The 24898-nt window shown below is 39.0% G+C and overlaps 2 protein-coding genes across 9 annotated transcripts in view; one reads left to right on the top strand and one right to left on the bottom strand.

The window, feature by feature from the left end:
- hace1 (HECT domain and ankyrin repeat containing E3 ubiquitin protein ligase 1) overlaps positions 1 to 12005 on the bottom strand; it is a 16991-nt gene extending 4986 nt beyond the window's left edge. For 2 of the 5 annotated variants that reach the window (XM_027027223.3, XM_081695744.1), the window contains exons 1-19: positions 10446 to 10678; positions 9545 to 9599; positions 9352 to 9441; positions 8958 to 9062; positions 8668 to 8743; positions 8224 to 8355; positions 7653 to 7735; positions 6465 to 6561; positions 6278 to 6379; positions 6023 to 6129; positions 5718 to 5868; positions 4369 to 4685; positions 2676 to 2744; positions 2496 to 2583; positions 1692 to 1803; positions 1475 to 1572; positions 1190 to 1277; positions 496 to 645; positions 195 to 391 (exon numbers count right to left, since the gene is read on the bottom strand). In XM_027027223.3, the coding sequence (XP_026883024.2) occupies positions 195 to 391; positions 496 to 645; positions 1190 to 1277; positions 1475 to 1572; positions 1692 to 1803; positions 2496 to 2583; positions 2676 to 2744; positions 4369 to 4685; positions 5718 to 5868; positions 6023 to 6129; positions 6278 to 6379; positions 6465 to 6561; positions 7653 to 7735; positions 8224 to 8355; positions 8668 to 8743; positions 8958 to 9062; positions 9352 to 9441; positions 9545 to 9599; positions 10446 to 10536 (2208 nt within the window). In that variant the 5' untranslated portion in view covers positions 10537 to 10678. Of the gene's footprint in view, positions 1 to 194; positions 392 to 495; positions 646 to 1189; positions 1278 to 1474; positions 1573 to 1691; positions 1804 to 2495; positions 2584 to 2675; positions 2745 to 4368; positions 4686 to 5717; positions 5869 to 6022; positions 6130 to 6277; positions 6380 to 6464; positions 6562 to 7652; positions 7736 to 8223; positions 8356 to 8667; positions 8744 to 8957; positions 9063 to 9351; positions 9442 to 9544; positions 9600 to 10445; positions 10679 to 11780 lie in introns of those variants that run through there. The other 3 variants (XM_027027225.3, XM_081695742.1, XM_081695745.1) reach the window with 3 other exon arrangements.
- LOC113588148 (protein lin-28 homolog A-like) lies at positions 10982 to 24898 on the top strand. Of its 4 annotated transcripts, XM_081695749.1 has the most exons (6): positions 10982 to 11638; positions 13011 to 13059; positions 16384 to 16571; positions 20638 to 20825; positions 21871 to 22016; positions 22913 to 24898. In XM_081695749.1, the coding sequence occupies exons 2-6, from the start codon at positions 13026 to 13028 to the stop codon at positions 23116 to 23118; spliced, it is 762 nt and encodes a 253-aa protein (XP_081551875.1). In that variant the 5' UTR covers positions 10982 to 11638; positions 13011 to 13025; the 3' UTR covers positions 23119 to 24898. The 4 variants fall into 4 exon arrangements, with proteins under 4 accessions (XP_081551875.1, XP_081551877.1, XP_081551876.1 ...); XM_081695751.1 differs by lacking the exon at positions 21871 to 22016; XM_081695750.1 differs by lacking the exons at positions 10982 to 11638; positions 13011 to 13059 and adding an exon at positions 14867 to 15937.

The following is a 24898-nucleotide window of genomic DNA, read 5'->3' as shown; positions in this document are numbered from 1 at the left end:
GCTTGCATGTAAATGGTTCTGCTAATTCAGCTATAATAGAAGCTATGTTGTCACAGGTAAATACTGCGCACACATTACCAAATAACACAAAGCGCAGAGTTATGGCCAACAAGCAGGATGTCAAATCAATTAATTTTTTAAACCGCTGCCAGTTTGGCTTTTTCTGGTTTGCTATTTTTCTGTATCCCCCTCACCTTGTTATCTTGGGTGACATGGATGCTGGTTCCTCCTGGCTTGAGAGGAACCTCTTCCATGGCTCCAAACACATCTGTCTCCACAGAGAATGTGAGCTCTAGGCCCAGGTCACTGATGTCATTGTCCAGTATCCACTGCAGGTTCTTGGCATACTCTGGATCAATGGAGGACACATCCTGGTAATTTACTGGGATTCCTGGGAGAAATATACACATCCAGTCAGGTGTATGAGATCGAACACGTGTTTAGTTTGAATGTCTCAAGCATGTATGAGCTGTGCTGTGCCTGTGTGGGTCTTACCCAGTATGTGCTTGTAGAAGGAGCGTGTGAAGTAAATGTTAACCAACTGGCGGTGGTAAAGTGCCAGGCCAAGGATCTGACCAGCAAATCTGAAGTAATTTAGATGGTCTGGGTTGACGGAGGAGTTACTGTTGGGTTGAAATGTAGTGCCTGTAGAAGACATTGCATGCACACATAAGTGCACACATGCCATCTCCAAATTAATAACAACAAAGGGTTGTAATCATATAGTTGGGTATTTATGAATACAGGGGGATGCTTTGATCTATAGCACTCCTTTCCCATTATATGTCATTATCTACTGAGAGGCACAGACAAAGAGATCCAAAGTCACTGACACACAACCACCAGAGACATGAAACACACAAGCTTATATCAAAACAGAGACATGGAAATACAGAGCAAGACACACGCACGCGCACACACACGCGCACACGCACACACACGCGCACACGCACACACGCACGCACACACGCACGCACACACGCACGCACACACGCACGCACACACGCACGCACACACGCACGCACACACGCACGCACACACGCACGCACACACACACGCACACACACACGCACACACACACGCACACACACACGCACACACACACACACACACACACTGCATACTTTAGACTAAAGGAAAGCTCACCAAGGCTCATGTTAATAATCACCACATTTACAATGTTGCGTACCATCTGCCGATTGTGTGAACAGTGCGTAGTCCGGATTGATGATCTCATTAGACAGAATGTCAAACCACTCTCGAACCACCCCCTGACCCTGGGACAGAGAGGGACAGGGTGAGTACCACCTGCCAATGTCGTCAGCATCTGTTTCCCAAGGCTGCATCACAGCCTGCACACCAAGCTCCCATTGTTCAGATGGCGAGAGCATGCCCATTTGCATACAGACACTGACTGGCCAAAAGCTCATGAAGAGTTAAAATTAACATATGGCAGCAATGTATTCACACTGACCATTCCCTCTTCTCCATGAAAGCGTACAGCGATGCCCTTCTTCAACTTCTCGTTGGTGGACTTCGACACAACCTCGCAGCTGCTGCGAAATATCGACTCTGAGAGGGGTGGAGAAAGAGGTACAGGTTAAAGTCCCCAAGCTCTGGAGAGTTAGTGCATAAACAGGGTCTTCTCTGAGGCAGAAGCCTTCAAAAATCTGGGCTATTACTTCTGGTACCTCGGTGAATCAGAAGAATGTCGTTCTCATTGACTGGCCGATGGACCATATCAGAGTCGGGTTGTCCAGCCAGTAAGTGCTCGTAGAACCACTCACACCTATCCTTAAAGGGCTGTGGACAGGGTGAGTAAGATGGGCTTTAAAACCTCTATGTTGATTAGACCCTAAAGTCCTATACCTGGGCCTCAGAAGAGGAGCCTTCTCAATCAGTTAACCACTCATTACACTTTAAACCATAGAAGCTGCCAGAATCAAGTCGAGAAGATGGAGAAAAGAAATGCTTTGCCTACATGGAGACAAGAAGCTGCCACTCATTTGCATAATATCTGAATGGCTTTGTTCTGAAGGCATAGGAGGAGAAGTTTGCAAGAGTGGAAATTAATCTGACTGAAAGGAACTCTTTCCCCCAGGGCACCAGGAGCACACGGAGAGGAAAATCAGGAGATGAAATCAGATTCAGCAGGTTAAAATCTGTAATTAAAATGGCACTGTATTCCCCAGTGGAGCATAATCTGGAGGTAACGAGGCTCAGAGAGCTGCAGCTCAAACATGAATAGATGAAAACTTGGTGCACACCACACAGCAAAGCAGCACTTAAAATTTACGAAGCTATATAACGGGACTTAAGACAAGTGTTATCTGCTGTATAATAACGCAGTTAAATGATCCTGGCAGAGAGAGACAGGCATTTGAAAGTCACTCAAGCACAAGCCCCAGGCTTGCTGCGGCACAGAAGGGGAAATGAGATGAGGATGCCAGGAGCCAATCAGAGTGCAGTTTTTACCTGCATGCCACCTGGCCTACCTGGCCTTTGATGATGTGCATGAAGCGAGACATGAGCTCAGGACACTCCAGCAGGAAATGGAAGTGGTTAAAGATGATCTTGGGGTTCCTGGGATAAAAGGCAAGAATGGAAAATGCAGATAAAGTGTTAACTATTTGACTTAGAAAGGATAGAGGAACAGAAAGGTGCTCATCACTTACCTGGTTACAAAACACTTGAGTACTTCATCATGCTTACAAACAAACTCGATGAAACGAGGAGACGTCATACTAGTTGGACAAGAGAAAGAAAAACTGAACAGATTTCAGAGAACGAAACACCATAGCCAAGAAAGAACACCCTTTTCAAAGCTTGTATTATAGTTATGTGCCTTAAATTACAGACAGATATGTGAGTCTTGCTGCGGTCATTGATTGATTCATCAGCAAACACTATGCTTAACACTTAAGAGTGTTTTCCAATGAGAAATAATCACCTTCAGCCTTTAATGAGAAGGGCAGTAAAAACTACAGAAGATGGGGAGACCTCTCCCTAGAACTTGCCATTAAGAGATCATCAATTCTGTGCTAATTAAAGCTCTATTTAATATTCTAATTACATGCAGTTACAAAGCTTCAGGGGCGACTTATGGAGAAGAAGTACGAGGAGATATTATTCGCTCATTTATTTCAGAGGCGTTTACACAGAGGGGAGTGCTGATGAAAAGATTCATGCTGTTTATGTGGAGAAAAAGGCAACAGCTGACGATGGTGTACGATTAGTATTCACAGCCTTCTCTCAAGCAAAGCAGTCTACTGCATTTTTCTCTTATGGCTCTCTTAGCTTGGAATGCCTTCTATACATAATACTGACACAGCATCAAGGTCACTCAGGAGAAATTCCTTTAATTGTCCTCATCTAAAACAATTTAGATCTACAACTACAGTGTTGCTCTTTACCAGGAACATTTAGCTGTTCCCCTGTGGCCAACACTTGAAGCTGTACAGCACTTAGAATGAAATCCTTCATTCACCCATTCACCATAAGTCGGCTGCCAAAACTCTTTTGAAACTACTGCAGCGATTTTTTCAAGGAGTCTGTGAACAGGAGGCAACAAGAAGGGATCAAACATTACCATACCTTTTGTGTAGACAAGAAATTACAAATTAGTCCAATTAGCTGGTATTCCAGCAATCATAAAAAAAACACTGAAACATCTTTTCTGCCTATCATGCATGACGGTCTCTCACTGTGAGAGTGACATGATGGTTGTCACCACCCTATAGCGGAGCTGCACCTCTGTCTTACACCGCAGGCATCGATAAGGAGGGGATGGTTTGTTAAATACTGACCAAAACACATTCATCATCATTTAGCTACAAAATACAGTTTGTATTGCATACAAATATTTTGAGCTGGCTGTTGGAATTTCTGGTACTTTAAGAGATTTCATTTCCTAAATCCTGAGCACATCATGTGAAGTGCTTACGTTAATGTAATGGATGCAAAAACCACACCAGATGTTCAATGAATATGAGGGTGAAAGAATAATTAATACTCAGTAAAGCTGTTTATCCTTAATGGAATAATTTCTACCTTTCATGTTTAGAATATTGTCATATTCAACATTAATGCACATCTATTAATCCATAATTAATTATTCAGCAGTTGGTTCAAATCCATTTTGAGTATAAAAACATGCATTTTCATTAACAGACGTTAACAAAAAATATTGGAAATCTAATCCCATTTCAGGATTTTATTAGACACAGACCTTCTACCTAGACACGTTAACCTGACTGAAACAGTCTGAGACCACCACTTTTTTGCTTTAGTGATTTTATGTGAATGAACCAAGCATGAGCAGAGATCTGAAAAGTGAACTCAGGGTAAGGGGAGAGAGGTCATTCTTACCCCTGTGGCATCTGACAGGAGCAGCACATGTAGAAAGCCTGTATTACAGCACTCAGACGATTGGCTGTCATGGAGATGACATCCTGACCATCCACACAAGCGTCAGGTGCCTTCATGACGACCTCGGGGTCCAGTGATGGGGGCAGCAGTACAGGGCTTTCCTTGGCTACAGAGGGGTCAGCGTCTCGTTGCTTCAGAAAGAGCGAGGCAATGTCTCTTCCTGGAGAAGATGCCACTACATCCCCACCCTTCCTGTCCAGCTCAGTGGAGATGAGAACCAGCCACTCGTCCAGAGAGTGCCAGAGCAGCTCCAGTGGCTGTGGAACAGCAGAGACAGTTCAGACGCAAGTCAAACCATACCTCAGTCTCTTTGCAAATAGTCACAAAGGAACAAGAGGTTGTTCATTTTTTAAATTTTTCACTTAACAGAATAAACTCATATTTACGGTTCTAGCACATTACAAGCAAAAGTTAGATGAAGATCAATTGCTGCAATTATAATGATCTTTTAAAGTTCTGTCCAGGATAAACAGATTAAGACACCTCATCTTCAAATGTAGAAATGTAGTACTGTAATTACTGTTCATGACTGTGCACAAAGTTAAAAAGAAAAATACTGGAAATTCAGGATCTCAGGATCTTTTATTTCCATCTTACAACTTTGAGAAAGATGATAGCTTAATAGCGCAATACAAATAGCTTATATTTTTGTCATATTGCATTGGATTTTGTGTGTTAAATTGACCTTCACTCATTTCAAAAGTCAGTCATACTGCACCATCTGAAACATTTCAACATGAAGGCTGTGAGACAGGAGTCATTATGAATAGTAATAACATCACCGCAGTACTTAAAGCCTAAAAGAAATACCAGCAAGACGTGTGCAAAAATCTTTTATCTAGCATTGAGAAGTATATGAAGAAAAAATTACTTGCAAAAAAGCAATATGTGAAAATAGTCCAGGATTTTTAATCTCCTGAGAACCCAGGACACAGCAAAGCCAAGTTTCAAATTGTCATATGAGGACATGGTGCCTCACAAGGTAAAGATTTACCTTCACTCTCTGTCCAATTTTTAAATTATCCCTAAATTCACTTTCTGTTAAATAATTCATATTAAATTCATGTAAACAAACATAATGGTTGGTAAAAGAGATGAAGCAGAGGAAATGCAGGGCTGAGTTAAGAGTGTAATATGTTCTCCACTGGGGAGTTCAAGCAGCTAGCGCCCTCTTCAGGACAAATCCCTCAACCACTGAATGGCATCTCTGAGTCTCAGGGAGAGGATTAATGTTCACAGCCCCTGCTGTAACAGAGATAAAGGCCTGGCTCAATGCAGAACACACTGACCTTGAAGACCTGACTGCGTGCAGTTTTGTTCCCATTGTATCCCATGTCATTCCCACTGCTTGGGGAGGATGGGCCAAGCCGGAACACATGGCAGAAAATCCGTACTATTCGGAGCAGGCTCTTCATCTGGGCCTCATAGTTACTAGACAAACTGAAAAGAAAGAAAGAAAGAAAGTTTATGCAGGAACAGACCATATACTGAATTTCTTTCTTTTTTTGTGGACGAGAGGAAGTTGAAGGACCTTAAGGCCAGGTTGAAGCTGGGCTGAAACTTTAGGGAGGGATGAAGCTGGGATGAAGCCTACCTCAGCAGCTTGTGTCCATTGGTAGTGGCCACCTCAGCCAGACTGGTGAGTGTCCTCTGGTAACTGGAGTCACTTTGCTGAGACACATGCTCTAGAACCTGCCTGAGCTGAACACACCCCCAACACATACAAACCAACACACACACACATTTTTCATGTCAAAAAACTCTAAAAACCTTGTCTTTAAAAAAAAAAAAAAAGAAAGAAAGAAAAAAGAAAAGAAAAGAAAATATGAGACAAAAGAAAATCTCTCACCATGTTCTCCTTAATGTCATCATTTTGGGTCATCTGAATGAGGGTCTGGAAGAGCCTCCCATGATGCTGGATGAGAATCTCACATGTTTCCCCATAGCCACCCTTAACAGGAGAAGAGTGAGAATGCAGATGAATAAGTGCACCCACATCAGTGTACACCATGATCCTCTGTATGCCATGTGCTCACCTGCACACAAAGGTCAAGTGGTGTGACCCCATTCTTGTCTGGCAAGTACTTGGCCCCCCTGAGAAGCAGTATTTGGGCTGTGTCCCTCTGCCCATGGCTGGAAGACAAAGTGAACAGATCTCTCACATTTGCATTTAACACTAATATCACCTAAGCAAACCCAAAACACCACCACAGTAACCCCAAGTGGATCTTACCTCTAACCTTGAGAAAAAGGTACAATGAGTATTTTAGATACTGATACATTTTTACATATCATTATTTTTCAATGCAATTTATCGTCTCCTTATCACATGCAAGCATGAGGAGTGCTGTCCTCTAAAGCACGAGGTCTACCTTTACATAATCTCAAGGCATCAGTCACAGTGTTACCCAGGTGCAGCAGCATGCTTGAAGGAGAGTGATAATGCTTGATATAATATTCACTATGCTGAGGCCCAGTATAACCAGTACATCACTGTCCAAAGACCTGTGACTTAGCCAATCATTTGACTTTCAACCCTGACGGTACATGGAACAGCTCAGGCTCAATCCAAGTAACACAAGCTCTAGCATTTTTTTTAACACTTTTTGCATGCTTGTTTGAAATCAGTTCCAAAGAGGGCTTAAAATTCATAGATAAAGTAGAGACAGGTACCATCATCAAAAACACAACAAATAAATTCCACACAAACATCTTGAATGCCACCTTCAGATATGACCGATACTAAAGCTTTCAGAACTCACCACTGAACCCTGACTTAACAAAATGTTTGAATAATCTATTAGAAAAACCTTTCTTGTGTATATAAGCAACTAAGGAAAGACGGATATCTACTGCTGTTTGTAATTGAAATGAGAGAATGGGGAGCACTGTTGCTCGGCAACCCAGCTCAACCAACCGTGTCAGACATGATACACAACGAAAGACAAAAGCAAGATCTCCTCAGTCACTGCACTCTCATCAAATGGCAGCCTCATTAGTCTACCCATTTGACAGTGACTGATAGGGTTCCTCCTATTATTCTTAACTCACAACTTTGGATGCATAGTTAGAACCTGCAGTAGCAGAAATTACTACTCCAGTGTGACAGCGACTTCTTCAGAGTCCGCACACCATTTGCAGGCTTAAGGAGTGTCATTCCAAATCTCATTCTGCAGCAGCTGCCTTGCTGTGATTAACATTAGCGATGGTGGAGACCCAGTCACCTGCAAGCAAAGTAGAGAGGCGTCGCTCCTGATACATTTGGCCTGTTGATATCTGCTCCACTATCCAAGAGGCACAGCACTGTCTGTGAAAACCACCACAAACAAGCACCATCAGCAGACAGGACCAACAGACATAGCCATCACACAATTGTCCCATGAGTATCTTTAAATTTTCAATGCCTACCTTATAACACAGCCAACCAAAACACTTAAGATGTTTGATCCCCCATACAGCTTTTATAGCAAAATAGTTTCGAAAATGTCCAAAATACTATAGCTTGGACAAAATCTACCCCTACAAAGTTTTCTCCCCAGTGTTAGTGAGACAGTACCAGTGTCATGTAGGTCTCTACTCAATACATGATGTACACCAATCTGGGTCTAATACATAAAGCCAATGACTGCACCACCACTACTAAACTTAAACCTCTATAATGAACAACCTTAGCTGGTCCTTTTAGTAATATTTCACTATACATGATGCAAACTCAGAATGTCAAAATGTATTACTCACATAAAAATATTACAGTGTAGTGGTGCACGGTGATCTCATAATAGATTATGATCTTACAGTCTTGTGTCCGTTCTGACACGCCACGTGTAAGGCTGTCTGACCCATGGCGTCCTCCACATCTACATTGGACACATGCTGCACCAAGTCATGAAGCAGCTCCGTTCTTCCATTCACTGCCAGCCAGTGAATCTACATACACAGGAAAGACAGGGAGGTGAGGCAATAAAATGATCATCACGGTGAGAAAAACATGGCCCCTGACCACTGTGCGCACATGAAGCCCCTGGATGGATGGATGGATGGATGGATGGATGGATGGATGGATGGATGGATGGATGGATGGATGGATGGATGGATGGATGGATGGATGGATGGATGGATGGATGGATGGATGGATGGATGGATGGATGGATATTTATTACAAGGGTAAATTATAGATTGTTGGTTGATTGAGTACCAACAGCTATCAGCAGCAGTTGGCAGCAGTAGCAGTATACTTACAGCAGTAAGACCTTCGTTGTTGCAGATGTTGACATCTGCACTGTATTCCAGTAGTTTGCCCATGCACTTCTTCTGCCTGTAAAAATTGGTATACATATTCAAATTATTTCCACAACTAATATCACAGGAATTAAGTCAATTTTTTGCTGGAAAAAGGCAGTATTCTATAAAACTATAATATAATTCTAATATTGTTTATGCTGTTTGAGAAATGTGGTGTATATCATCAAGGATACTTTGTAGCCTGTAGGTGGCAATAGTGCATCACTGTAGAAAGAGAAGCTGCTTACCCATTTCTTGCTGCTAGATGGAGTGGGGTACAGCCAGAGATGTCCTGGTAGTTTGGATTTGCGCCTCGCTTTAGTAACAGAACCAGACACTCGACTGAGCCACAGCTGAGAGGACAAGAAATAGCGGCAGTGAACTCAGCTACAGCTCCCACAGCAGAAGCAGATGATTTGGAGGCTTGTACCCTCATCTGATATTCATGGGGTGGTCTTTGTTTATTTGTTTGTTTGTTTGTACTGTATGAAACTGTCTTCATCCATTTTTTTGGTCAACAGATTAAAAAAAAACATCAACGAGGTGACACACTAAACTGGAAATGACATTAATTTGAACTTGATATTTTGTGTTGAAGAGTAAAAACAACACAGGCCACAAGACACTCAAATGGCTCCTTACTTGGCAGCAATATGAAGAAGACTTCTCTTTACTCGCCCAAATGCATAGTTAACATCAAACTTGGAGTTCAAGAGCAGTTCTGAGACTGATCTAGAGGAGTAAACAAACAAATCTTTGCATTGAAGTAGCAGCTCAGGTAGGATTTATTAACCACAGGATTTTTAACTGAAGCTTTGTTGCCATAAAGCCCTACCTATGTTGGTCAGCCATCACCATAGGCATGAGGGTGTAGACAGCTGTCTCATTGTCTGTGGGGAGGATTAAGTACACTAGCTTCATGTTAGTCTCAACAGGTCAGAATTAACCAAAACAAACAGGCATTAGATTTCAGCCTCAAAACTCTATTGTACTAGCATCCAGATGGTGGAATCAGCTCCCACTACCTTTCATTACAGTGTAGTTCCTGGCCGTCTTTAAATGTAGACTAAAGACCCAATCTTAAATAATCTTGAATTATCATTAAATTACTTTTTTTTTTTTTTTTTTTTACATATAGGCTACATACATACATGCATGCATGCATACATACATACATACATACATACATACATACATACATACAATGCCTGTGTATATACCCTGTGACAGGGTTCTAACTTAATGATGTCTTTAGACTCAGGCCTAGTATGCCATCATAAAGTTTACTTCTATGGAGACAACCAAGCACTATCGCTATTAATGTAAATAACAGTGTTGATCGATGTTTGTGGATGCAGGTATGTTTGAGGATTTTAAAATCAAAAAGGATATCCTGTTAACTATTAAGTGATGGTAAAGCAACCAGGTACATAGGGACATAGGGGTGAGATTTCCTGTTGTTATATGCTATCGTTAACTACAACAACACGCTTCATAACTACGCATGCAGCCTAGCCACCACGCCACTAGACACCATGCAACTTAGACGTGAAGTTATGTTAGGTATGCTTTGTTGTATTCATACATTGAATTAAGGAGTTGTAAACGAATATGCCACAAAACAGGGCTTGTACTTAAGTTAAAAACGTTATCCTCTAATTAACTGATCCACAGAGCCACAATTAATGAAATGAATCACAGAGCCAAAATTCGCTCGGTGATTCTGACGATCTTACCTTCGGGGAGTTCCACTGTTCTAGCGCGGCGTAGAGAGCGCGTCAGCCGATTCAGCTGTACGTTTAACTGCTCCATCGCCCGTTCCATCATATGAGAAGGAAATTCCTTGATGAAACGGGTGTACTTACGCTTATGATGCTTAATTCATATACGTTTAACGAAATCCATTTTGTTATTCATTTGATCTAGGGATGGTATCGGACTGTTCAATCTAACAATAACAGACACGTCGCATCTCACCGATTCATTTGACATTATTTCCTTGCTCTTCCTGTTTTCATTACTTCTGCTCGTGGTGCAAAATGGGAAATGTAGTTTTTTAGTTCGTGGACTCATTTTCTACTTTTTCCAAAAATATTCTCCTAAATAAATGTATCGTCATATTTTTTATCGTTTATATCGACCTATTATCATTTCTAAATATTTTCAATATCAATACAGCGGCAAAGTAGGCGTAACAGAGTTTTTTTTTCTTTTTTGCATTAGTCTATGACCTAATTGTTTAATGCAGTTTATGTTGCTTTCATTAGCCCTACTTTTTCCGTAGGTTTACAGTGTAACGTAGCCATGTTCGATAACAATACCACTGTTCTCTAAAATTTCAGGAATTTTCAAATAAGAAGTTGCTCACCAAGTATGGTGATCTTCCATCACTAAATCAGTAGTGGTTATCAACCTGCGTCTGACAAATAGGTTCCAGAAGGCTCACATTACTACAACTGTATGCCACTATGCGTTGTACTACTACAACGCATAGTGGCATGAGATGATCAAAAGCTTCGTTGAAAGAGCAGTTAGCTACAACAGTTTCTTAGTAAAGTCAGTGCTTTGATTGTCATAGGCTAGTTGGATGTTCTACTAAATTGTTTATTGTCTGTAGGATATAGGCTACATCGCAGGATCCATGTTTTTGTAGAGAAGCCGTAGAATTAAGATGCCCGTTTCAATTTACTGCTGCGAAGGGGTCTCCAATCCTTTGGCGCTATCGTGTCGGGCAGGTGAGCTTGCATTGATGCAAGAAGACTGATCAGTATGCACTATGAGTTACCGTAGCGCGAAAATAAAACACCGACAGGAATCGGCCAAGGAACCACACTGCTTTTGATGCATGATACCAACCTGGGATACTCCAAGCGTTTGACAATGTCCCGTGCTTAGAAACCGTTTTATTTACATCTACAATGGCGAACTGGTAAGCAGCTTACGCCTTAACGAAACATTGCGGATCACTTAACTTACTTTATCATACAGAATAACCTCAAAAATGTTTCAAAATATGGAGTCAAAATCATTAGCGGAGTTAACTTTAATAAGAAAGTATATATTTTAAATACCTAGAAATGAAGCAGTGTAGGCAATTCTTCCGGGTTCATACGTAATGGTCTACTGCATTAAAACGCGTGGATTCTGGCTCACATCCAATCGATTTTCCTATAGTTTTGCAGATATTTCTACAGAAATGACTCAGAAAACCTTTTACCTTGGGCTAGGGTTTTCTGTAAACTGAGATTAAATATAAAGATACGGTATGTCTGACATAAACATTACGAAAATTAACTCTTAACAATCCCTAATTTCTGTAGCCTTTTTTACTGGAAGTTGCCGAAGCTGGACACAAGGGGGCGTAGATCACAATTAATTACCCATTATTAGCCTACAATTGGAACAGTATTGCTTTTATCCAAGGACGCTAAATACCTGCAAAAGCGTAGGCATAAAGCTATCTCATTCGAGGTAAAGAGTTTTAGAGGTTTTATAGTATAATGCTTTATTAAAGCAGCATTGATAAATCTAATATCTCATACAACGGATCCCAACTATCCATATCCCTAAGAAAATAACAGACACGTATGTAAATTGGGGGAATATATTTATAATGTCTTTATAGCCTCTATATATAATGTGTGTGTGTGTGTGTGTGTGTGTGTGTGTGTGATTGTTTTTCTGGGTTCATATTTATATCAGGCTACTGATTGGAATTACTGGTTCATTAGCAGCCACTTCATTTTCTTTCAAAACCGTTTCTTTGAGGTTAATTTCGTGGAGGCCAGCCCCTCTGTGAATGTGAAGCCTAAACCTTTTAGAATTGTTTTTCTTACTACCTGCATTAAAACGATAATAGCAAAAATATTGGTGTTATCTATCTAAAACATAACTTCAGATGTAGCCTACAGCCATCCTCTCCACGGTGTTTCTCTGTCTATTCTATCATAAGACATACACAGATATACACAAGAAGAGCATTCAGCAGGGGTCAAGCATTATAACTAGCTATGAGTGTCTACACAAGCCATCTTGCTTCTACTTTAAAAGAAGACAGTCATAATGTCCCGAAAGCAAATAAAAGCAAATTTTGTTGTAGATCTAGCCAGTTCGCCACTTACTTACTCAGACTTATTTTTAGACTGTTTTGTTTCATGCAGGTTGCCCATGTTGTTCATATATTAGTGGCTAAAGTATTAAAATTTAAGAGATATGAATATTGTTGATATGAATATTGTTAAAATGCGGGGGGGATGTTTGTTTTTGTTTGTTTGTTTGTTTGTTTGTTGGGGGGTGCCTAGGTATTTGAGAAGCCAATGACCTCTCAAGATTCTGCCTCCGCGCCATCAGGTGGGTGTGTGGATTTAATGCGGTCGCCGTGAGCTACTCCGTGCCCAGCGTTGTAGAACAATAGGCTACAACTAGCTGCTTGTATGGCTTAAGCCAAAGCCTGTTCATAAACCCTAAAATGTATCTTAGCAAAATCTAACGTCTTATACCGAATACGTGAGTCTTATGATAGGCTCTGTCTGACCCATATCGTTGCCTGTTTACTTGCTATATAGACATAATAACGCAGGAAGTGAAATGTTTGCTGTATATGTTTTGTGCCTGTTGAGAGTAGTATGCAGTGTCACGTTTTGATGCTTACGTTTCCTTTGTGGATGCCTAAAGCGCTTCGGCATACGTAGCTGGCTGTATAGGCGTTGTATTTTTCATACATTTAATTTCAAAAATATTATTATTATTATTATTATTATTATTAACAAAGTTCTATATTTGAAATGTTTGCCTACATGAACTTAACTGAAAATTGAAGTTTACACAACTGCAAAGACTGCAAGTACACATAATCATTACCGTCCGTATATCATTACGTTTACACATACAACATTATTCCACTCCTAAATAGCCCATTGCTGCAATTGCTTTTGGAATGTGAGCTGGAGCGTAAGAGTAAAGATGCCGCTAAATTTACACATGGATGCAAAGCGAAGCAGTTTGAAGCAAATTAGGGCTTTTTTTCACTTAAGATTTTTACATTGGGGGAAGGGAGGAAAGAGAGAGAGAGCGAGCGAGCGAGAGAGAGAAGACCTGCATAAAGCGCTATTCACAGGTTCTCACAAACTTTACCAACCCCCACGTGCCTAGTGAAGTCACCATTCGCAGCGTATCTGACACTATCAGTAGGTGACACGTTTCCTTTTAAAGACGCCAAAGAAGTCTGCGCGGTATGGGTAATTTAGCCACCCTAAACGAATTTACAACAACTATGGAAATCCATGCTGTGTGCATGAATAAGTCGCTTAAATCAAAGTAGTCCACCGAAACGTTCTTTCCTTTTAAGATAGTATTTAGGCGCGACTAAAATGGTACATTAGGGCCAACATTTCCTTTAAATAGATCTATATTAACTTATCCTATGTTATGGTTTATCTTATAGAAGCAAGTATCTTAAAGGATCTGGAGAAAATAATCCTCAGCCCACTTGATAGGAACGTTATAAGATATTTGTGCGGGCTATAATTGCATCTAGATACTGGTCAAATCTTCACATTATTTGGAGAATTTCTGTTGACTGAAAGCAAACGGTTTCCTTAAATTTCCACATCTTTTTGTATAAGTGTTTAATTATCTTTCTGAGGTGAAAATATATTATGATGATTTGTTACAACGCGATTTTTATTGTAAATGAGCAAAAACAATATTTGGTCTACCAGCTACAAGCAGATACTTCTTTGGATGAAGGGAACCCTAACCCCAACCCATCTTCAGTTTATTTTAAAATCTGGGCAATGGCTGTTTACACAAAGAGTAACTGTGCATGAAAATAATGTGCAGTTAATCAAAATCATTGTAAATCATAATAATGATGATTATTTACCGGATTAGACAACTGAAATTATTTTCAAACAAGTTCAGTTTCATGTTCTGAAATTAACAGCCGATCATTCAATTTCTGTTAACTGTTCAACTAGGGGAAACGTGCCCCTATTGTACCTATTGTACCTTTTTGACTGGTTTGTCCTTTTGGCTCCGTTTAGTCGTTCACCACGATTTACAAATCAAGCCTGAGATCTTTCGAGGCATTCTTTTGAAGTTAAGAACTGGAGTTAAGATAGGAGGATGTTTCCAGCACTGATGGTCTACATAAGGCTATTGTTACAACGTTATTTTTTTCGGAACTAGTTTGATTTGAAAACAAAATCTGCATGATTTAACACGCGTTTTGGATTTGTTGAAAAAAGCTTGTAGGACAATACGACTGAAAGACAAAGGATTTGAACGATATAGAACTTCTGTTAGATTCGTTACCATGGTTAAAATTGTTAGATCTAAAACGTGACTTTCATTGTTGTCCCAAATAGCCTTACATGAAAACCATATAACCAAAAACGTTTGTACTGAGTTTGTCTTGAGTTTTTGAACTTCTGAAAATAGACTATATGACTGACTAAATTTATGTTGCCCTCAAATATTAGTTTAAAAATATGTATTTTTACGTATGCATATAGGCCACGGTAAAATCGCAAATAATATGAGTAACTGAGCTTATGTACCTGTCCTCGACTACAGGAGGTCCAGCAGTCGTCAATATAACGTTTAGGCTTTAAACTAACTAGGGTGCTTAACAAATAATTATACATATGGATAATGACACGTACTATGAAAATCCAAGCTTACTGTTTACTAGCTACATGTCAATAATTCTTAACCGTTAGCTCTGCAGTTTTATATAGTACCTAAATAAAAGCTAGACATCATTTCACTACACATCAGTCTCTCTCTCTCATCTTTCTCTCTAGTGAACAACAAAAGGCCTAAGCTTTGTTTATTATTATTTAGCTTTAACATTTAACGCCTTCAGTAAGGATTCTCTGTGAATGAGGGTTATCAGACTCAACGACGATTGGCTCTTCCCGAGGCCAAGTCTCGCCGGTCCCCTCCCTCAAAATGAGGACTCGAAGAGAAATGAGATGCCAGTAATTGGCATAAGCGCGCATGGGAGCTGAATTGGGCGGAGAGAATGAGAATGAGTGAACGGGGGGGAGTGTACTAGATGCAAAAAAGAGCGTCTGTTGTACTGCACACTCCAGATCATGCCCGTTACATTATGGTTTGTTTAAAGCATTATATAACATTTATGAAGAGGATCAAACACTTCCATCGAAGGATTTACACACTCCGAAGTTTGGAACAAGGGAGCCAAGGAAAAACATGGCCGAAGGTATCCTATGGTTGTACCGACGTAGACTGCTCAGACCGTCCCCGCCAGTGCTCTCGGTGTTGTAGCTAGTTCACTGTGGCGCCGTGTATTTGAAATGCTCGTTGTAACGTATGTTTATCCATTGAAGTAAAAATAAGCAGGTTATGTCGGTGTGCATAATAGTTTAGAATGGCATTTTAAGACACAAAGCACACCTGTTTTGTTTTAGTACACTTCAGTAAGATCGCAGTAAGATTAATTTTGGGTTATGCTACATATTCATTTTACCGATAAGTAGCCTAGCATGTTCGAAATTATAGGCTATGCATTTGTATTAATAGCCAAATAAGTTATAGAAATTCACAAGGAAACAAAACTCCGCAGTCTTACTAAAGACTGCTTTATTAGGCTTACTTGCTAACTAGTAAAAAGCTCACGCCAACTATGCCTATTCTTTAACCTTTCAGGAGGTGTGGGGACTGGTCGAGGTAATCATCGGACGTCTCCCAAGTCGGTGGAAGGAACTGACCCCTTGCCCATGTATGGCACAGGCCACTGTAAGTGGTTTAATGTACGAATGGGCTTTGGATTCATATCGATGACTAGTCGCGGAGGAAATCCTATTGATCCTCCATTGGATGTGTTTGTTCACCAAGTAAGTTTAACTCCCGCCGAAAAAGATCTTTAAGGAGTAGATAACGTTTGCCCTTCTACTACTAGGCCTCCTCTTCAGACGAGTAGGCCTACATTCACATTTTGCCCACTGGACATGATAGCCAGATTCATACTTTTTAGTAGACTTATTTTATTTTCTCCTCGTCTGTAGTAGTGGGTTACATAATATCAAAATTAGTCTCGTTGACGTAGTTTGTTACGGTTAGATTACGCTATACAAAACCTAGTATTTTTCGCCACCACTGGCATGTGTTCGGTCTTGACAAAAATACGACGAAGTCACAAGGATTTATGTTATTTTACACTTTAGACTAGTGACTAGTATGCACGCCGTTATTTTAAGCTATTTTTTTTCTGTTACATTTCCATTTGTTGGGTCCATTTGGTAACATCAATCCACGACAGTTTAAACGAAGCTCCTGTCCTTATTTATCCATACAGTGAGCAATGAAGTGAAAAGGGGTGTCGGTAAATGGCCGATTTGTTCTTCAGCAAAGTTACACATCGTTGGTTGATGATAGTTTTGAAGTTGTAGTCTTGATGTTAAGCAGCCATGTGGAGAGAAATGTTATAGATGGTAGTGTAATAAATGTTTTATAAGTCCTATTTGATGCACTGCCTTAAATGAACACTTTGTAGTCAAAAACCACCTGTGTTAATAGATTACAGCATTTGACTCACAGTGCATGTGTATAATTTAACATTTTAATGTATTCATAGAACACTGACCTAATTTTCTCAATTTTGTGGGAATGTCTGCATTGTGAGCTTTGTAGGATATTTGTAATAGTGCTCAGGTCACAGCATTTGGAACCACCACATTGTATATGGGTATTTGTTCGACCATGCATCAAAACATCTGATTTCACTGATTAGTTCTATTCTTTGAGGGGAGCTAATTAGTGTGATTGAGTGTTATTGTGCAAGATTGGACCAAACACCTGTACACACTTTGAATCTGACTGTGTACCTTCAGTTTCAGTTGATATCTTGTGTTTGATTTAATGTTGTAAGGCACACCATTTTACTCTGAATGTAGAGTGCCCTTATAAATAGTATCCCCTACCTATAAGTTTGCCTGCAGTAAACAGAAATATTGCCATAGACTATAGATATACAGATTAATTGTATGGGAATTATGTAAAGGCAATATGTGAGGATTGTTACATTATGTGATGGCTGTCCCGTGACCTGATCATTTTAACTATAGTCGTTAGAGTTAATAGGTTGACAGAAAGATTGTAGGATTCCCTGTTCTAGTTTGACGACAATGTCACCTATAGTGAGGTTTGGACTTTTAACATTTAAATGATGAACCTTTAAATAAAGGTTCTCATCATTGCAAAAGGATAGTGTCTACCAATACAATGTTAACTGTGTGCAATTTCTAAGATTGTTTTGGTTAAACAAGGTCAGTGATTGCCAGTTTCGGACTCTGTTTTGTTATTTGACTCTGCTTTGTGTGTTTTACCACTCATGTGACTATCTTTGAAATGTGAAGCTCTCGTACTGTTATTCTTGTGATGGGGTTAATATTGTTCATGACGATCATTTTTGGGGATGGCTGCAGCTTTGATAAGGGATGGAAATGGTATGAAATGGAACATTTCTAGGGGCTTCTGAAAAGTGTCTGGTTATTGTGCTCAGCCTTGGTATATGAGTGTGGGGGAGGGTTTCCTTGGAACCCTTCTCTCAGAGGTGAAACTACAAGAGAAAAAACAAGTTAGAGAAGCATTGGTTTTCAGCTTCAGGATTGCTTTTGTTTTAGATGATACCTGCAGTTGCAGTAAGTTTCAGTTGGGTGATTGCCCTAATTGCTCGCATGCTTGCGTTGTCCTTTGAGTTTTGATTTTGTTAGTATGCTGGGAGAACTGTGTGGGCCCCTGGTAAGATTAACTACCAGCCCATTTCACCGTTTGGCATGCAGGCCCCACCCTTCTCAGCTAATACCAGGCTTTGTTTCTCTTGCTCATGGCTTTTTTTTCTCTCTTTTTTCCTTCAAAAAAGAAGAAGGATGAAAAAAGCCACCTTCTGTTCACGTGACTTCCTCTTGTGAGTCATCCATAGATGCTTGATCTCTATTGGGAGGAGCAAAAATGCCTCTGAGTGAGTGGCCTCTCATGGTTGCCAGAAACAGTTTGTAATCTCTTGTTGTCATTATTCTACTCTTTCTTGAAAATACCAAAATAGGATGTAATTTATGATCAGTTTACAGATTCAGCCCTCAAAATCCATCCCTATGTTCATCCACTATGCTGTTCCTAATTTGAAAGTCTAAATTTGTCTTTGTACCTGAAAATTATATTTCCTTGCTTTTGAGAAGGATGCAGATTGTTGCTTTTTTCTTTTGAAAATGTATGTGCCCTTTAGATGTATTTAAGATTATAATCGTCATTTTCTGATGGTCCCAGGAAGGGCTTCAGTGTGGTTTATTATAAGTCCTCTCCTCATCCATCCTTCAAGCCAAACTGCCAAGATGGTTGTCAGTCAAGCCAGTACAAGCCTGTGGCTGACAATTCACTTCTAAAAGGATAGGCTGAGATTGCAATATTGGTCTCAAACAAATATCTTAAGAGTTCTTCTCCTTTAATTATTACCCTTGTGGGTGATCGCCAGTTTAAAAAATAGTTGGTTCAGTATAAAAAATTATATATATCCTGTTTTTTTCTTCTTTTGAGTAAAAGCATTTTGATTTTGAGTAGTACAGAATCCATTTCTTAATTCAGTGATTGCTAATAAATGATAAAAATGTTTATTTATTTTTTTGGTCCATAAGAAAGTAAATACCTGACTCCCTGCCGAATTATGGTATTTTGGAAATTAATCATAATTATAAAGCATAAATGTAACACAAATATTTTTCCCATGTAAAAAATTGTTATACACAAGTACTATTATAGTAATTAAAATATCTAAAATAATCTTCGAAATATAGATATTTGTATGATTTAGATATTGTATGATTTAAGCATTTTCAATTTGTTTTTTCATGTTTTTAAAAATCATAATTTATATTGTCCAAATCAGATTTTATAGTTGAGGATGCAGAACAGACAACTCAGTGGAAACCAGTAAAAATAATTATTTACTGTATGTATAAAATTTCATACAGACCTTTTTCATAATTTTTACAATTAGAATTATCTTATAAGATTTTGACATATTTGTCTAAACTGAAAAGATAGTTTTGGAATAAAATCAATAACATTACTGTTAAATAATTTTAGAAAATGTTATTAAATGAATAAAATGTAGTAGAATATTTTAAAAAATAGAATAATACATATAATTGTCAAGATGAAGTAATGAAACAGTTTGATATGTTCTTATGTTTGATATATGTGCCATATGTCCCTGAATACTTTCTTTTCTCCTGCCATTCCATTGTTTACATGGATGTCAGGTTATAGATTCAGTATTTGCAATATTTATACCAATACCAATATTTGCAGATTTTGAACTCCAATTTTTCAAGTCAGTTTACTGGTAAAATGGTGTGGGGTTTTGCTCTATTTTCAGTGATATATTTATGATGTCATTTTATATAAAAATAAACACTATTTAAGTACTTTGCTTGCACAGCTGATGAATGAATATATATATATATATATATATATATATATATATATATATATATATCTCAATGGATTATTCAGAATTGCTTCAAACTTAATATGATTAAGTTATTTTTTGTCAGATGTTTGGTAGGAATACACATCTGTACTGTAGTATCTAGAGATCTAGGGCTATCTCTTGTAATTATGATTGTATTTTTTAACTGTCCTGCTCTCAGCAAGTATGTCCTTTTACTAACCACAACATAATTATATATTTTATCCTTGGATTCCAGCAAAGGATTTCCACTAGTCTTTCCTTAATTTACTATTGATTTACTGTTACTGTTAATATAATGTGGATTACCTAGCCTTGAAACACTCACACATTAAAGGCATTTATGTAAGATCAGATGTAACATTACATGGTTTTCTTCTTTCTGCTCTCGTTTCATCATATGGTTTCGGATATACCTTTACGCTCCACCTCAGAGTAAACTGCACATGGAGGGCTTTCGGAGTCTGAAGGAGGGCGAGACTGTGGAGTTCACCTTCAAGAAGTCCTCCAAGGGTCTGGAGTGTGTGTGGGTGACAGGCCCTGGAGGAGCCCACTGCGTTGGCAGCGAGAGGAGACCCAAAGGGAAAAGCATACAGCAGAAACGAAAGCAAAAGGGTGACCGGTGAGTGGGCAGTACCGTCCCTGACCTCTTCCTGCTAATGTGATATTCAGGCTTTTCTCATGGAACCCATGCAGAGCTGGATTACATCTAGACAGGTTGGTGCTAGGCGATTAGTGTACAAGCCTACATTTATGAAGGTCTAAGCAATTAGTTTATTAGTATTAGTTGTATTACTTGTAATGTTCCATAATTGTCAAGAATCTAACTTTTTAAAGTCGGAGGAATTTAATGTTGTGTGTTTTATGTTACTTTGTACAGTGATGGATGGTCCCTTAGAATCCTTTTGTGAGAGGCAGCCCTGCCTCTTAAGCTGTTTCTCCATGGGACTATGCCTGTTGCCATGGTTTTATCGCAATACTGTATGAGAGCTTTTTCTCTGCTAAATTGCTGCTATTTTTGCTGGCTTTCGGATGAAGACATGAGTTGTTACAGCATCATTATTTTGGTGGATAAATACAGAGTGCAGCAAAGCCAAAATTTACATGATATACATACTATTAAAATGCATTACAACAAGCCATCCAGCCAGTGTAGACTAGGCTGCCTATATAATAATTTGTTTAATGTTTTGCAGAGCAAAAAATGTTTAAAACATGCAATGGTTAATTAATTCAAAATTAATTGTGCAAAGTGATAGGAATTTTTGTCCTTACAGCAGAGCCCATATCAGTGGATCATAAGCAGTAGCTCATCTTCAAGACGCCGGAGAAGCTGTGAATTTATTCATTCTGATTCATCTACAGCATCTAGATTAATTTTAAATTGAACTGCCGGTTGAATTTTCATGAGTAGAAGCACATGTACATCACAGTTTAGTTTTTTGTTTTTGTTTTTTTCAACTATATCTCTTCAAGGTAAAGGCCTCTGAAAGGGTCTATTGAAATTATGGCACATGAAAACATACTGGACCAAGCTATGTACTTTGAGCGTCTTGGGAATGGCATTTTGAATGTTAACCAGGGGCAGGGGCTGGGAGGCGAGCATTTAGGCCAGAGGGTAAGGACAAGCCCTAAATTCTGCTGCCCATCCCCCTTCCTGTTCACAGTCTGATTGAAGGTACCACCATGCAAGACCCCCCTCAAACTTCATGCTCAACCATGAACCAAACCAGAGGACCCCCTCAAACCTCATGTTCAACCAGGAACCGAACCAGATGTTTGTTTTCTTTTACACAGCTGGTACATGTGTTAAGTACGTTAAGTGTCCTTTAAGTACAAGTAACATGTACTTTAAGTACAAGTAAAGTAGATGTTGAACTTTATGGAAGTTAGAAGAAACAGCTGTATGCAGTTTTTGTATGTCAAAACATGGGTGTTACACATATGAGGAATGGTGTACATATGAGGAACTTAAAGCTTAAGGCATTGTATGCTGAAAGAGAAGCAGCTAATGTGAAAAAGTGTGGGAAGTGAATTTTTTAGTTATCTCTCAGGTTTTCTCTTTTTTTTTCTCCCTCAATAAGAGGCCATGGGCCATGTGGTGAGGTGTAAGAAATGCATATTATCAGAGCCTATAGCCAAGCCTACAACATGCAACCATTGCTTAACATATTATAATTGATGAAACACATAAAATTGGTAACACAACATAAAATCTGTTTCTTCTTTAATCTCATGAATGCAGCGTAACCATTTATCAGCTGTATGCATTAATGTACATGTTATATAATGCCATAGAGACCCTAGATATATATATTTCATTTATTAGATAAGGTAGGCAACTAGGTCTAATACCATTTCATTATTTATGAATTTTGTATGAATTTGGATATTTGGAGATGGGTTTTTTAATACCACCACCTTTAATATTAATCGATAATAAGGTAACTGGTTCACACCAAGTAAGAGAATTACTTGATGCACGGTTATTGGTTGTTATTATTACTTTATAAGTTAGCATATATTATATAGTTATTTATTTATTTATAAACAATGAACTGAAAATTGCTGCTTTGATACACATTCACACATTACTTTAAAATTACTATTTAAAAAGTAAAAAATCTTTACTTCTAGCATATACTAGAAAAGCAACACTTTTATTTCTGTACGTTTTTTATTGTTGATCTTGATTGTCTTTTCCATCAGGTGTTATAATTGTGGTGGCCTGGACCATCATGCCAAAGAGTGTGTCCTCCCTCCTCAGCCCAAGAAGTGCCACTACTGCCAGAGCGCCAGCCACATGGTGGCACACTGTCCGCACAAAGCACCCTCAGCCCCTCAGGGAAGACACTGCATCGAGCCTCCTGCCTCGAGCTCAGGCCAAGTCCCACCCCCTCGCAGCTCAGACGTAGGCCAAAGAGCCTCCTACTCATCTCAGGACTCCTCCATACTCCACAAACCCTCTAGCTCCTCTGAGGAGCTCACATCAAAAGATGCCTCATCACAGAGGAAGAAGAGGAAAAAATGAGTCACTGTATCAGTGCGCCAGTCTCTCAGGCCATCCCACTTTCTCCAGGTCTCTGCCACAGGCACTCTGCTGCTCCGGCTCTGCATCACACTCGTAGGTAAGCCCCAGGCTAATGTACTGGACCCATCAAAGCCTCATGTAGAGGAGAGAACACTTGCTGCTGACTTTATTCATAATCAACCAAACTGTGAACAGGATTGGAGACCCAAAAGTGGTTTTCCACAGGAGACTGATACCTCATGCACAGCATACATCTACCTAGGATGCATTTTATTTCCTTCTTTTAAATAGCTCTTTATTCTGAATTATGTTTTCTAACATTTATGTAGACACACTGAATAGCCTTGGGCCAAAGAGATTTGTGTTGTTGTTGTTGTTGTTGTTGTTGTTGCTGCATATTTTCAAGGTTTAAAGTTTTGCTCCATAAACTGTATGCATGTCACTGAGTTTGACATCCGCAGCCTTATACAGTTCCTTCTCTTGTGGTTTTAGAACAATAGTCGGAAATCAAATAGTGCCTAAACAACTTTTGTGTGGGAATGTGAGGATGTCAAAGATAACAGTCATGAGTCCAAACTTCAGACTTATACAGAGATTCATTATTGTGTTTTTGTTTACAGTTTTACAAGTAGGTTCTACAATTTAACCATCATAGTATTGATCTACTTAATAGAAATACTTTTTTAAAAGTATTGTATCAAGTGTGTAGTTACACTAAATCTAATCTAGACTAGATGTGCTGTGTTTCTTCTATTTTTCATCATGACATTTAATTATTGGTGGAACAAAGCCTTATCCAGGCATTAAACTAGTTCTTTTGCACTGAAGTGCATGAATATATTATGGTGTGCCAGCACAATATTAGATTATTTTATCAGATGTGCTGACAAATCAAGTCAAGCTACAGCGCCAAGCAAAGTCAGGATGGGAATAAGGTGTGAGAACATTAACTATCCTGTGCAGTCAGTAGGTAAACATGAAGGAGCAAGGCTGGGCAAGCTTTTCAGTTTGATCTATTGTAATCAATGGCTCTGATTACTTTTGAGAAATCTTAAATGTAGAGTATTGGCTAATAAGTACATGGCAATAACAGTAATAGGTGTTTATGTGAAATTATTATTTTTTTGATCATTTATTTAATTAAAAAAAAAAAATTATTGGGGGACATTTTAAGATTAAGTAATGTAACTGGGCAAAGTAACAGGGCTTTTGCTTCCAGTCCCCCAGTAGTATGTTTTCTCTCGAGCATGTGTATGTGTTTGTGAGGTTACGGCCTGATGCTGCTGTCTTGGCCTAGTCACTCTTGAAAAAGAGCATTTTTTTACCTCAAGGTTCTTGTGTGGTAAAATAAAGGTTAAATCTTGTGACTAGACTTACATGCTTGTCTCATATTGATGTGTTAGACACTGAATTTGGTCCAATCTTGAAACAATCATTTAGAAACAACTAGACCATCTGTAGTCAAAAATGTTCAGCAATGGCAATTATTTAATGTTTACAACTTATTTATAAGTATCTTAAAATGTAAGAATATGAATCATACAAAAACATAAAACTTTAAAAGAATGAACAGAATCTTGTTATTATTGATAAATAGCCAAGGTTTTATTTAGCTTTTTTCTAAAGGCAACTGTCACACATTTGTATATTATATGTGGTACTGC

This window comes from Electrophorus electricus, chromosome 14 (assembly GCF_041902795.1).
Source record: "Electrophorus electricus isolate QZ-2024a chromosome 14, ASM4190279v1, whole genome shotgun sequence".
Classification (NCBI taxonomy): Eukaryota; Metazoa; Chordata; class Actinopteri; order Gymnotiformes; family Gymnotidae; genus Electrophorus; species Electrophorus electricus.
Note: the sequence above shows the minus strand (reverse complement) of the source record. Positions and strands in the feature narration are given on the sequence as shown.

Coding starts and splice junctions, on each gene's coding strand:
- LOC113588148 (XM_081695749.1), top strand. CDS start 13,026: ATGACCTCTCAAGATTCTGCCTCCGCGCCATCAG. Junction 13,060..16,383: donor TTCTGCCTCCGCGCCATCAG/GTGGGTGTGTGG, acceptor TTAACCTTTCAG/GAGGTGTGGGGACTGGTCGA. Junction 16,572..20,637: donor TGGATGTGTTTGTTCACCAA/GTAAGTTTAACT, acceptor GCTCCACCTCAG/AGTAAACTGCACATGGAGGG.